Source organism: Crinia signifera, chromosome 1, assembly GCF_055691185.1.
Source record: "Crinia signifera chromosome 1, ASM5569118v1, whole genome shotgun sequence".
Taxonomy (NCBI): Eukaryota; Metazoa; Chordata; class Amphibia; order Anura; family Myobatrachidae; genus Crinia; species Crinia signifera.
This window is the reverse complement of record NC_139217.1, coordinates 440,622,385-440,637,794: the sequence shown is the minus strand read 5'-3', so window position 1 is coordinate 440,637,794 and position 15,410 is coordinate 440,622,385. Positions and strand designations below refer to the sequence as shown.

At 47.8% G+C, this 15,410-nt stretch overlaps 1 protein-coding gene across 2 annotated transcripts in view; it reads left to right on the top strand.

The window, feature by feature from the left end:
- The window catches only part of LOC146032033 (mast cell protease 4-like), a 43,426-nt gene that overhangs the window by 7,333 nt on the left and 20,683 nt on the right, over positions 1 to 15,410 (top strand). Inside the window, exon 1 of one of the 2 annotated variants that reach the window (XM_083158471.1) lies at positions 4,316 to 4,446. The exons of the other annotated variant lie outside the window; for it this stretch is intronic. Coding sequence (XP_083014597.1) covers positions 4,392 to 4,446 — 55 coding nt within the window. The 5' untranslated portion in view covers positions 4,316 to 4,391. Of the gene's footprint in view, positions 1 to 4,315; positions 4,447 to 15,410 lie in introns of those variants that run through there. 2 annotated transcript variants of the gene reach the window in all.

Below are 15,410 nucleotides of genomic sequence, written 5' to 3'. Positions count from 1 at the left end.
AATCACCTAGCTGGTGCACAGCTGTAGTCATTACTGTCACAGGTCCCAGGTCCCCTAGTTGGTGCACAGGTGTAGTCATTACTAACTGTCACATGTCCCAGGTCACCTAGCTGGTGCACAGCTGTAGTCATTACTAACTGTCACATGTCCCAGGTCACCTAGCTGGTGCACAGCTGTAGTCATTACTAAATGTCACATGTCCCAGGTCACCTAGCTGGTGCACAGGTGTAGTCATTACTAACTGTCACATGTCCCAGGTCACCTAGCTGGTGCACAGCTGTAGTCATTACTAACTGTCACATGTCCCAGACTCCCTAGCTGGTGCACAGCTGTAGTCATTTACTGTCACATGTCCCAAATCACCTAGCTGGTGCACAGCTGTAGTCATTACTGTCACAGGTCCCAGGTCCCCTAGTTGGTGCACAGGTGTAGTCATTACTAACTGTCACATGTCCCAGGTCACCTAGCTGGTGCACAGCTGTAGTCATTACTAACTGTCACATGTCCCAGGTCACCTAGCTGGTGCACAGCTGTAGTCATTACTAACTGTCACATGTCCCAGGTCACCTAGCTGGTGCACAGGTGTAGTCATTACTAACTGTCACATGTCCCAGGTCACCTAGCTGGTGCACAGCTGTAGTCATTACTAACTGTCACATGTCCCAGACTCCCTAGCTGGTGCACAGCTGTAGTCATTTACTGTCACATGTCCCAAATCACCTAGCTGGTGCACAGCTGTAGTCATTACTGTCACAGGTCCCAGGTCCCCTAGTTGGTGCACAGGTGTAGTCATTACTAACTGTCACATTGTCAAACCTGCTGCATTCATTCCTACTATAGATCCACAGGTTGCCTGAAAAACAGGAACTGCATGTCGACCTAGTGGTGTCGACCTAAGGCTTGTCGACCTATTTGGTGGTGACCCAATGAACGTATCCCCTGCGAATGGCCCGGCACAGTCGAGTTTGCACATGTGCACACGCATGCGCAAACCCCAACCATCAGGGCAGGGGATGATCCTGGTTCATTACGAATGAACCAGAATTGGCCTCAATATCTGTAAATAAATTGATTTAAAACTAAAAGAAAAGAAAACCACGTGTTGAGACAATGCTTACCTAAGGAGAAGAAGAGGAATAGAATAGTGGGTACTTATGTAGTATCTGGGCGTCCGATTTAGAAATCGGATCGGATCGCATCGCATTGCGACCAAATCGTATGCGATGGTCAAGATTTTTCCATAGGATTCAATGTTAAAATGGTCTGAGTCTATTTTAACATAGAATTCAATGGGAAAAAGGGGTCCTTTTCCTTTCCCCACTATCCAAGTGGGCATGGAGTTGGATATAAACCTGTGGCGAGCGTAGCGAGCCACCGAGCCCGAAGCGTGGCGAGCCCCGCGAGGGGACACAGAATACTTTTTAAGAAATATGCGTTCGCTCGCCACGCTTCGGGCTCGGTGGCTCGCTGCGCTCGCCACGCTATATAAAATCAACTCTATGCCCACTTGGATAGTGGGGAAATGAACAGGACCTTCTTAACATTGAATCCTATGCAAAATCGCATCGAATCGCATCGCATCGCATCTGATTGTATTAGAGATGCCCACCGGCCACTTTTCGGGTTTTGGGTTCTGATTACCTTGAGGTTTTGGGTTCTAATGGGTTTTGCCAAAACACCTCCTAAGTGTTTTGTGTTTGGATTTCTTGGGTTTTGGGTTCTGATTTTTTTTATTTTTTTGCTCCTACGCTATATTAACCTCAATAACATTCATTTCCACTCATTTACAGTCTATTCTGAACAGCTCACACCTTACAATATTGTTTTTAGGGCAAAAGGTTGCACCGAGGTAGCTGGATAACTATGATAAGCCACACAAGTGTGCGGCACAAACACTAGACTGATATGGCACACTTAGCATACCCTCTAGGCTGATACCATACCTCCCAACTTTTGAGTTTAAGAAATAGGGACACTCGCGCGGCGAAGCCGTGCGAGCGTCCGAGAAGGGGGCGGGGCGTATGCAAATGAGGGCGCGGCTAATGCTAATTAGCCGCGACCTCATTTTCATACGAGAATAGACGCTGTGCGCATGCGCACAGCGTCTATTCTACTTGATTTTGGGGTCTCCCAACTGCCACCCCCCCGCAGCGGGACAATGCCTGCTGCGGGTGGGACAGCGGGACAGGACCCGAAAATCGGGACTGTCCCTCTAAAATCGTGACAGTTGGGAGGTATGTGATACTGCACACCTAGAATTACCCCTGGACTGATATGGCACAGGTAGCATCACCCCTGGACTGATACGGCACATTTAGCATCACCCCTGGACTGATATGGCACACTTAGCATCCCCCCTAGTCTGATACGGCACACCTAGCATCACCCCTGGACTGATATGGCACAGGTAGCATCACTCCTGGACTGATACGGCACATTTAGCATCACCCCTGGACTGATATGGCACACTTAGCATCCCCCTTAGTCTGATACGGCACACCTAGCATCACCCCTGGACTGATATGGCACGCTTAGCATCACCCCTGGACTAATACAGCACACTTGGCAGCACCCCATGAATTATACGGCAGACTTGGCTTACCCCAGGAATTATACGGCACAGATGGTGGCACCCCTGACCTGATACAGCACACATGGAATTATACGGCACAGATGGCGGCACCCCTGGACTGTTACGGCACACATGGCGGCAGGCATGGAATTATACGGCAGACAAATTCCTGCAGTAAAAATGTGTATTCTTTTAATTATAAAAAAGAGCAGCACACCTTACTTAGCAACACCCCATGAATTATACAGCACTCTTGGCTCACCCCTGGACTACAGCGCATTTAACAGCCCTTGCAGTAAAAAAAAAAAAAAGACCTTAATTTTATTTTCATTAAAAAAAAGGGCAGCTCCCCTGGTCTGATATGGGACACATGGGGCACCCCTGGAATTATACGGCACACATGCGGGCACCCCAGGACTGATACAGGACACATGGGGGCACCCCTGGACAAATACAGCACACATGTGGGCACCCCTGGATGGATACAGCACACATGTGGGCACCCCTGGACTGATAGTACTGGTAGCCAGTGGAAACAGCAGATTGGAATTATATACTGCAATAAATACTGGTAGCCAGTGGCAACAGACTGGAATTATATACTGCGATAAATACTGATAGCCAGTGGAAACAGCAGACTGGATTTTTATATACTGTGATAAATAATACTGGTAGCCAGCGGCAACAGCAGACTGGAATTATATACTGCGATAAATACTGGTAGCCAGTGGAAACAGCAGACTAGAATTATATACTGCAATAAATAAAATACTGGTAGCCAGCGGCAACAGCAGACTGGAATTATATACTGCGATAAATAAATACTGGTAGCCAGTGGCAACAGCAGACTAGAATTATATACTGCAATAAATAAAATACTGGTAGCCACTGCCAGTGGCAACAGCAAACTGGAATTATATACTGTGATAGGTACTGATAGCCAGGGGCAACAGCACACTAGAATTATATACTGCAATAGGTACTGGTAGGCACTAGCCAGTGGCAACAGCAGAGAGCAGACTGCAGCAGGCACTAGGCAGTGCAGGGCAGGCAGTGGCACTAGCAGCACCAGTGGACTATCACACTGTGACTGACTATACAGGAGCAGACTCAGCAGAGGCATGCCCCAGCACAAAGGAGAGACAGAACACAGCACCAGTCATCCTTGCAATGGTGATGTCTTGATCACTGAGCAGAGACACAGTACACAGCAGCACGGGCCCCAGCAGAGACCACACACAGCAGCAGCACACCCTTCCCTACCCTTCTCCGAGATTGGAGTGAAGATGGCGGCGCGAGGTTGCGGAATTTAAGGGTTCTGTGATCTCGCGAGAATCCGACTCCAGGCGATGACGTTTTGCCCGTGCGCCCGGATTCGAGTAAGGCGGGAAGCGCCGAGCGCTGCTCGTATCCGGGCCCGGATTGATGACGTCCGTGCTGGCTCGGATCTGAGGAATCCGAGCCCGCACATCTCTAGATTATATGCCTTAAGGTAAGGCATACAATCACAAAATCGGCAGCCCAGATACTACATAAGTACCGAATAGTGCTTACCTGCTCAGTGCTTCATCAGGAAAACTAGGCTAGTAAATATAATGCTTATTACAGCAGGATGAAACACAGGTACTGTCAGCACCACAAATAATGACTAATTACTGGAACTGCCTATGTGGGTTGGTATAAATCTCCTATTGACATAACAGGATCTGGTTGCTGATTAGTGGTAGATTGTTGCAATCAGATTATAGTGTGGGCACAGAGTATTTAAGGGTTCACAGCCCACAACATCCACACTGAGAATATCTCTAATGCAACAGCCATGAAAGCTTCCCTCTGCCTGCTTCTCTCTGCAGCCTACCTGCTCACCTCTCAAGGTAAGAGACCTGTTATATACAACTATACACTCAGGGGTAAAGTTACCTAAGTGCCTAAATGCTACTACTTCTGAAGATGTGGGGAGGAATTTACTAAGATGGGAGATCTAGTTCACATGGGACGTTGCTATAGGCAACCAATAAGAATCAAATTCATATTTATTTAGCATCTTCTAAAAGATCATGTTTATTACCAGTTATTTATATAGCACACACAGATTCCACAGCTCTTTGCAGAGAATATATAAGATTCACATCAGTCCCTGCCCCAGTGGAGCTTGCAATCTGTATTCCCTATCACATGTACACACACAAATTTTGGTAAAAAAAAAAATTGTTGGAAGCCAATTAACCTACCAGTATATTTTTGGAATGTGGGAGTAAACCGGAGTACCCGGAGGAAACCCACACGGGGAGAATATTACACAGTGGGAATTTAACCCATGACCTCAGTGCTGTGAGGCAGTAATGCTAACCATTACACATCCATGCTGCCCCGTAGCTAACTGGTTGCCTATAGCAACATCCCATCTAAAACAGAACTCTCATCTTAGTAAATTTCTCCTGGGAAGTTACCCATAGCAACCAAACAGATTCTACTTCTTAGATTTATTTAGCACCTTTTAGAAGATAATAGGTATAGGGGGTATTCAATCCCCGCAGCTATTTACGACGGGTGAAATACCAACAGCATTGAAGAGGCAGATCAACAAAACAGACCCACAAAGCAGTCGGGCTCATTTTGCCGAAAACGGTCATGGATTGTCGAGATCACGACTGGACCTCGACAATCCACAGCCGTTTTCGCAGACACTCCCCCTTGCATCCCACCTGACAATAAACTGGCGAGCGGGCCAAAAAACGGGCCAGGGTCCTGACTGTTGGGACATACCGAATGGCCGGACCCAGGATTGAACATCCCCATAATCTGATTGGTTGCTACCAGCAAGATCCCATCTTCAATAGAACTCGCAATTTAGTAAATTTACCCCTCCAAGTTTTGGTCATTATTTAACTCATTATTTTCCCATTGATAAGAAGACGACTTTATTTCTGTTAGTATTATTATTTCACTTTACCATTTATATATATACACTCTGCATAAATGTGATAACTAGTGTGTATGTGTATGGGTGTGGAACATTAGGTCAACAAAGTCTAGGTTGACAGTCAATATGTAGACCACTATTGGCCGACAGGCAAAAAGGTTGACACAGCAAAAAAGGTTGACATGCATTAGGTCAACATGATGAAATGGTCGACACAAGCAAAAGGCCAACAGGAAATAATGTTGACACAGGAAAAGGTCGATGTGAGTTTTCATGTTTTTTTTGTGTCTGACGACAGATGTTGAAATCATAGGCGTGTGCACGGGGGGTATCGGGTATGCATAGGCACCTCCTAATGACCGGCACCCCCTCACGATTGCAAGCAAAATGTATCCCGATTCCCGCAGCAGCACCCGGTTACCATCCGGCGGCGGTAAGGACAGCAGTCACCGAGTGAGGCAGCCTGTTAGGGGAGACAGCGCCAGGTGGGGAATGTATTGTAACAAACTTATTGCTTGATGCATTAAAGGCTTCATTGGTTGGCACTGTAAAGAACCCTTTCACATTTGCCGATCCCCCCCGATGCCGATATTGGTGGTCAACCTTTTGTCAGTTTGGACCTTGGGTATGCCAACCATTTCAAGGTGTCGACTTAGTCACTGACAACCATTAGTGGTCAACCTAGTTACTGTCGACCTAGACATTGTCTACCATTTATACCGTAACCAACTTTTTGCAGAGCGATTATGTGAAAACCGCTGGCCGGAAATCAGTGTGCATACACACGGAGCGAGACTGTGGAAAGTGGTTCACTTGGCTGGTAAAAGTACCCGATAGACTGCGGCGGCCGGCAATGATGCAGGAGCGTGCATCTGTGCTCATCGCCCGGACATACACACTACCAGATTTTGAGCTCAAAACACTAAAAGTGAGCTACTTTTAGCTCAAAATCACCTAGTGTGCATGGGCCTTTACTATTAAATAATTTTGGGGTAGGATACATACTTAGGCCCTTATTCTGATTGATGCGGACTTTACCGCGTTCTTACGGATCGCGTCTTTACGGCGTCTGCGCATGCGTGGAGAACGCTACGCGCATGTGCCACGCCTTGACTCGGTACCAGTTCGGACAAAGCCCGTCCAAAACTGGTCACCGCAATCAGTCGGGAAATAGGGGCGTATTATGGGCGTCATGCGGAATGACACATGGGCGTAGTTTCAAAGTGGGCAAAACGGGGCGGAAACATGGGCGGACACGGGGGAGTACACTTATGTTGGGGGGCGTACATTCGGAAACCACTCCGAATGCACGCGAGCAAAAAGGGCTGAAATGTGCGGTGTCCACAAGTGTACTATTGCTTTGCGGACACCACTCGTTCATGCGGTAGGCGAACGTACGCCTAATGACTACAACCATTAACACCTGAACCCAATACAATCTACTCCTTTACTCATTACTCACTAATAGGACGCTTGTCAGTGCTTTAATTGAAACCATTGCTGCTTCAAGGAAACCTTAGTAATCCCCCACATATGCTGTACTTGTCCCACACTTAAAAACTGCTAACAATTGACATGACAGAATATTAATACTAGCAATACACATGTGTATTCGACATGTACTCATGAAACCACACATTTTGGGTAAAGTAAACACATTTATTTATATTCATGTCACACTCAATGCCACTGTCATGCAATGACCATAAAATTAAACATCAAAACTATAAACAACATGCCAGGAATGCAGCAAAATAAATAATAATAAAACACAAATATAATAGCACACAGATGGACTCCAGCACCTCCTATGTGCCACTGCACATGTAGCCAGTGGGAAATGAGGAGGCTGCTGGCCCTTCTACAGCAGGGCAAGCTGCACCTGACCATTCTCCAGCAGGGCACCCTACACCTGGCCCTTCTGCAGCAGGCCAACCTGCAGCTGGCTCATATGCACCATCAGCAGACTCATTTGGAACACAACCGGGGACTTCACCAGATAGTACCATGGCCATCACTTCAAGTACAGCTGACAGTAATGCCAGGCACAAGAGGGCAACAGGGGAACCACAAAGGACATATGAAGCAAGGGTTCTGGTTCCCCTCAGCACGTGATTGGACACAAGAAGCTGACACACACAGCACAATGGAAGATTTGGGAACACATAACGGTAGAGATTAATGCGGCCACAAGTTCATTTCCGACCACGTTTGGCCTTGGTAGGCTCCTTGGCCTGTGCAGCAGCTCTTCGGGGACGCCCAGATGCTGGGGCAGGTGGAGCAGATGATGTGGAGGGGTTGGCTGGTCTACCCCTCCTGCCAGCAGGGAGTGTTTCCGCTGGTAATGCACCAGAAACGGATGACATTAGGACCCTGTTGCTGGTAACCAGCTCCACCATAAGCTCATTATGGTGGAGGAGGAGATCATTTTGGCGGGTGGCTTGCTCGGCCAGCACCTGAGCACTTGCAGCCATGGCCTGATGTGACTCAGCCATGGCCTGCATGCTCCCAGCGATGGACTGCTGGGTGCTGACCAAGCTCGCCAGGATCTCCTCGGTCCTACGCATCCGTTCTGATGCGAAATCTCCCTGCTGGTTGATGTCCACAAGCACCTGGGCCAAGGCGGCCAAATCGGCTTGGCCCGATGCCTGCTGCTGCACAGGCCTACCTCTGGGGCCAGGTGGCACGGACTCCTCCACCTCCTGAGCAGAGTCCTCACCAAGCGGTGGGGTGTCTGTGGGAAAAGATAAACACAATTAGGAGACATTCTACGATAATTACTTGCACAAGTTTATGGCATGACCAATATTTACCTTCCAGAAAAGACGCAAACACTTCAGCTGGGGCCTCGCTATCCATCGTGCTCACCCCCCTGATCTCCTCAACTGAGATACAGCTCTCCGCCATCTCCTCCAGGGGGGTGAGCTCTAGCCCTGATGGCATGGGGCCGGCCCCAGATGTCTGGCTGTGGTCCCACCGCTTGGTCATCTTCCTCTTCAGGTTGGTTTTGAAGTCCTGCCACCTGCAATGTAAGTTGACATATTAATACATGTCACTCCCAATGTTAGCTGTTGCAGCCATTGCTATGTGCTACATATTACAACATGTGATTAATGTCCCATATATAATATTACATGCAACTATGATATCAACCGTTACAATACACATTCACAATCACCCTACTCTGACTCTCAAGGAAATAACATGGCAATAATGTATGTGTATCGTAACAACCTCATGTGCCATTTGCAAAATGCATATAAGCATCAATTAAATCATTACTTGCCTATTACTGGGCACATGTATGACAAAACAACTTGCCTCTTCTTCACATGGTCCGTCTCACGAACTTGTGGCGCAACTGCATTAATCTCTGCCGTTATCTGTTCCCAAATCTTCCATCGGCGTGTGTGTGTCAGCTTCTCGGATGGGCACTCTATCCAATCACGTGCTCGGGGAACCAGGATGGCCAGCTCCTGTGCTTCATATGCCTTGTTTTTTTTTGGTGGTTCGGCTGTTGCACTGGCTCGCCCCTTGCTACGTCCCTGGCCACGCCCCCTGGCACCAGTCGCTGCACTTGAAGTGCTGGCCATGGTACTACCTTGTGAAGTCCCCTGTTGTGTTCCAAACAAATCTGCTGATGGTGCAGATGAGCCAGCTGCAGGTTGGGCTGCTGCAGAAGGGCCAGGTGTTGGTTGCTCTGCTGTCGAATGGTCATGTGCAGCTTGGCCTGCTGTAGAAGGGTCAGCAGCCTCCTCATTACCCACTGCCTGCATGTGCAGTGGCACATAGGTGGTGCTGGAGTCCAGCTGGGCAAAAAGTTGCTGGAGCTCTGGGTCTAACTCTGGTTGGGAGCCAGACATGTTAGCAACAACATTGTCACCCTGTAATACACCTTTTTATACTGTTTGAGTATCCTGTTTGGCGGACATCAGCGGCAGCTGCGTTCCGTGCGTGAGCGTACGTCGCTGTTCTTTCGCGCCGCATACGGTGGCGGAAATTCCATTGTGGAAAACCTGGCGAAAGTTCTAAATGAAATACTGGTCACCAATTATAACATTGCATAGAATCTTCGGATACACCTGGGACTATTGCACAATACACATGCTATTTGCTAGCATTACATGACATTTGATTCATGACTACTGGCGTATGATGGCGTTTGATTGCAAGCTAAAAGTAGCCCATTCCCTTAGAGAATCCACGCCACAAGTCAGGCAATACTCATCTCTACTGTTATAGACAACACATGTGAGAGCCCTATAAATAGTGAGTTGCTGGTAGAATCAGTTGTCTCCAGATCACGACTTGTCAGGGTCTAAGGTAAGCTCTTCCATGCTCCTTGTAGATATGATATCCATTCACTATGTAAGTGTATGAAGGTATGCACCATTGCCTCACTGCCTACAGATTGTTGGGCCAGCAAAGTGTGTGTATCATTATTGCAACATGTCACATGTTCACTATTTCACTCACAGGTCTTAAACCTGTGTGGGTTCATCTATTGCAGGACAACATGTCCCAGCAATAGATGAAATGTCTCATAGTACATGAAGTTGGCAAAAAATGCTGACACCTTTATCTGTGTGTTTTGGACGGTGGGTATTGAGTTCATATTATTGTGTCATCATTATAGAGTCAAATGGATCTGCGTGATTACACGGGGCGGCCATCAATTGTACGTATAGAAGGCTACAAATCAGTTTGTAGTGGGATATGGCCATTATGTGCATAGGTGCATCAGTATTTATGTTCATTTCTTTATAGGTTGCAGAAGCTATTCTGCGCTACATGGAGAGGAGGCTAAGGGCACTTGCGGCTCTCCCCACTCGTCGCCCAAGGAGGCCAGGACGTGCTAGAATCTATCGCACACGGGTGACTCTGTTTGCTATGCCCGATGATGAGGTACTTACTAGGTACCGGTTACCCCCAAATGTAATTCTGGATCTGCTCAACCTAATTCAGAGCGATTTGGAACCTCTACACGGGATCACGACAGCAATTCCGCCTCACACACAGCTGCTGGCGGTGTTGCATTTCTGCGCCTCAGGATCGTTCCAACAAGTAGTGGCAGTACTTGCTGGAATATCTCAGCCGGCCTTCTGCCGAATCCTGAGGCGTGTGACGTCGGCCATGTTCAGGCGCAAGGGGCACTTCATGGCCATGACATTTTCCCCCGAGACCCTGCGCAGAAGCCAGCACGCCTTCCAACAAATTGCTGGCTTCCCTAATGTGATAGGGGCTGTGGATGGCACCCATGTACCATTTGTGCCTCCATCTCGAAGTGAGAAGATATATAGGAACCGCAAATTGTTCCACTCACTGAACGTGATGGTGGTATGTGGCCCATCCATGGAAATTCTCGCCTTCAACTCGAAGTTTCCCGGAAGTGCCCATGACTCGCATGTCATCCGACAAACCGGGATATGGCAAAGACTACAAGAGCTGGAAGGCCGTGATGCGTGGGTTCTGGGTGACTCCGGTTACCCATGTACGCCCTGGCTACTTACGCCGTACAGCTACCCAGCACCGGGCCCACAGGAGGCATTCAATGTGGCGCATGTTGCCACCAGGCAAGTGGTGGAGCGCTCAATTGGCCTTTTAAAAGGTCGATTTAGAGTGCTCCACCGCACTGGTGGTGACTTGCAATATGCGCCTGAAATGGTGTCGAGGATCGTGGGCCTGTGTGTATTTTTGCATAACATTGCTGTGCGGCGTGAGATACCCTTTGAGGAGTGGGAGGTACCATCTGAGCCGCAAGATCCGCCCATGCGCCCATCCCGCGCCCCTGAATGCCGGAGGGGATACCAGCTGCGGGACTCTGTGGCGCAAAGATATTTCAGGTACATGTTATTGAGTTGACATAACACACCCATTTTAGTCACAATCACCCCTTCAAATAAGTCCAGTGTGTTAGTTGTCAGTGTTACAAACCGACCATTAGCCAGCCTGCCCTCCTAATGCCAAAGAAATAGGAGATATTTAGCATATGTGTTTGGTTTTGGGGGAAGTTCAATATAGGTGGGAATTATTATACCTTGGACAAGGCATCTAATGTGTTTGTTATATCTTCATTATTGTAGTTGATACTATCCCTGATGACTGGTGAGTACATTGATTTATTCTATAATGTGTAGGGGATTATTTCCTGTGTTGATGTATGATTTGTTTGCATATATATATATATATATATATATATATGATGTTGGAATTTATGCACATGTTTCAACATTTCAAGGAGCATGCAGCCAGGCAGGCAGGCAGGCAGGCAGGCAGGCAGGCAGGCAGGCAGGGCTGCTGTATAATGCTGGTTTCCGGATACCTGCAAGTGTGTGTATGTGTCTTTTACACATAAATGTACGCATACACATATATGCATAGAGTAAGTAATGCTAACTACAGCTATGCGTTGCTAAGCTATAGCACGCGTTGCTTGGCGGAGCGCGGGCTCATTGGATTTGCTAAGTGCATACACACTGTGTTTTATATATATCAGATTTGTTCATTGCCATACATCAACACTACGGTTTTGAAGGCATGCGAATTTGTCACCATTTGTGTTGGCGCAGAGACGCTGTTAATGTAAAAATGAACAATAAAGTTATTAACACAAATAACTGTGATCAACCAATGCCACCACCTGATTGGTTGATAGATGCCATTGTCAACATGGCGGAGACACGGAGGGCAGAACCCTTCACGCATGAGGAGCTGCGAGTTCTTGTCTCCGTCATGGAGACAAGGCTGGGCCGTGCGGGGCCCTTCATAACCAACCGCCATAAGCGGAGGGCCTACGCTGCGGCAGGGCGCCGGATTTACGCCCGCACTCGGGTGCGTAGGTCCCTCGGGCAGCTGGAGAGGCGGTGGTCCGACCTCCGCAGGCGCCAGCCCCAGCTGCTCACACAACTAAGGGGCGAAATTGCGGAATGTGAGTATTTTAGCTATGAAATTTCGCACTTACAACATAGCATATATAAGCAATAAAATGTGTCTCATGATAAGTGGGTGTCCATGGGTTTAAAAGTCCATAGACTGTTATGTGTGCTTCTTCCTGGTTAACATGCAGTCATGAGGCTTTTATATGTAATGCCATAGCATTGAGGATTCTGATGCATACAATGTGCCCGATCTAATATGTGTTACACATTGATAAATGCCTGGGTTGTAATGTGGGAACAAATTACTAACCATCACATAATAATTTGAATGACACACTTTGGAGTCCATTAACAGTAAGGAGCTACTTTCCTGCATCGTTTGCCATCATTATCACCCTTCCATGTATGTCTTGTTTTGGATTAATAAATGTGCCCCAATGAGCCAACATTGACCATGATGTTTTTTTCTACCACACAGCACGAGCCCGAGCCCGACAGGCCCGTGAACAGGCGGAGGCAGGCCTGGCCCAGGACGAGGGCCAACACCCCGAGGAGGAGGTGCCGGCAAGGGTGGAGGAGGAGGAAGTTGGGCAGGAGCAAATGGTGGAGGAGGAGGTGGAGGAGGAGTTTGTGGCGGAGGAGGAGGTGTTGGTGGCGGAGGAGGAGGAGGAGGAGGAGGAGGTGGTGGTGGTGGTGGTGGAGGAGGAGTTGGAGGAGGAGTTGGAGGAGGAGTTGGAGGAGGAGTTGGAGGAGGAGGTGGAGGAGGAGGTGGAGGAGGAGGTGGAGGAGGAGGTGGAGGAGGAGTTGCAGGAGGAGGATGTTGTGCCCGAGGAGATGGCGGAGGAGGGGGCTGAGGATGCCACAGTTGCCCCGGACACCTCCAATTCAGAGGGGGAGGAGGCGTGCCAGGCACCGGAGTCGGCGCAGATCGGTATGTTGACATAATGCATAATTCATGAAGTAGTTGTACTGGTATTTGTTTTTTAGCACTGTTGATTACAAATTTTGGGCCCATACTAATCATATAGACCCCAAAGTGGGTAGCTACAGATACAGGTACGGGTTAGATGGGGTGTCCAAGGCATCCCTTTCATCCAGGACACCTCTGAATTACACAGGTTTGTGGGATGGGTTGGAGGTCCATTTTGACTGCCACATAACCGTTGTAGTTAAACAGGATCCTGGAGTAAAGGGATGAGTGGATCATTTGTGGCTTAAATTCACCTGCTGCAAGCGTGGATTATGACCCATCAAATAGTGGAATCTATATTGTTGGTGAATGTTATTTATAAACTCTAGGATGTATGCTATAAATGGAGTATGGCCCGGCCTACCTTGGAATGGAGTCAGAAGTTGCCAGTGTCCCAGGAGCCTCCTCTACCTAAACACCCCCTGTACTTCAGTTTTTTTTTTGCCCGTCACAGAATTGTAGGTTGGTTTAGACAGAATTATGATTTTGAGGATGTGTACTGTGCATTCCTTACATTTGCATAACTCCCATGCCACGAACCATCACTGAACTTATAGACTGAGCAGATTGTGACAAGTTCTTATTGACGGAGCCCATGACCTGCTTGTCATTGGTTAGTCATGGGTGGGTTGTGACTGAGAAGAAACAATATGACTGTTATGTCTTCTGCAGAGTAAAGTGTATAGGCCACAAAATACAGTATGTAGTAAATAACTTAGCATGTATGTATATATGTGTCATATCTATTTATCTATGTGTGTCTCTATCTCTCTACATCATGGGTCCTCAAAGTGCGGCCCTCCAGATGTTGTGAAACTACAAATCCCGCCATGCCTTGCCACAGTTTTAACACTTCCTTATAGCAAAACTGTGGCAAGGCATGCTGGGCTTTGTAGTTTCCCAACATCTGGAGGGCCGCAGTTTGAGGACCCATGCTCTACATAGATATATATATATATATATATATATACACACATGTCACCTAGCATTTGTGCAATTTATGTCGCAGTATGTGAAATGTATGCAAGAATAACATGACTAATTGTTGCCCCTTTGACATGCCCACAGATGACACCACACCGGCAGATGAGGGTGTGCATGGGGCCCTCCGGCGACTTGAGCACCATCTGCGGCTGGCGCAAGCCGACCTGCAGGACCTCAAGGACCAGCTTCTTTAATTTTGATTTTTATATTTTTTAAATTATGTTAATTGTGGCATTAATAAAATTGTTTATGCAAGTTCACAGTTGTTGGTTTTATTTGCACTTTAAATAGTATATGTGTAGATTGTTTATAATCTTTTACACAGGGTGTAATACAAAGCATTGCACTTACATTGCTGTAAGGGTTAATGTGTGCTATGCATGTGTTAGGCATGCTTGTAAGGATATATTGGAATCTAATTGATTCCAATTCCAAATAAGCAGTTTTTTATGAGGATAGGTAATTGAATAAGTGGGTCATGTGATGTCTTGCAGAAGATACTTCATAGTGGGTTGTTTGGCGTAAATCCTCCGCTTACGTGCGGTAGCACCGCTTGGCTCCCGTTCGGATGCGGTATTCCCGAGCATACTCTGTAATACTCTGTAATACCGTGCCGAATCGGAGTGTTTCTCCCGCACACGCATGGTTTGTATGTCGTCCGTAAACACGCCCTGTTCTTAAAGAGTGAGTCCGTCCGAATGCGGAGGACACGTGGGCGTTTCTACGGACGATGGCCGCATGCGGCAAAACACCGTGGCGTGCGGACCGCTCCGTAAGAATGCGGGAATATCCGCACAGATCAGAATAAGGGCCTTAGTATAAATGATCGATAAACAGTAGCAAGTAAAAAAGAGCAGTCACTCTCTACCAGTGGCGGATTCAGGGGGGGGGCACCCGGGCACGTGCCCCCCCTGTCATTTACTTTGTAGCTGAGGACCAGGACTTTCCAACGAGCCCAGCCCCGTGTCTCTAGCCCCCCGTGAACCGGAGATATCGCCTGGCAAACCTGTAACGTTTTTTCCCCATAGGATAATATGGGACCCGTCAATTACGACCCCCACCCGGTTCCGACGGCTGCCAGTT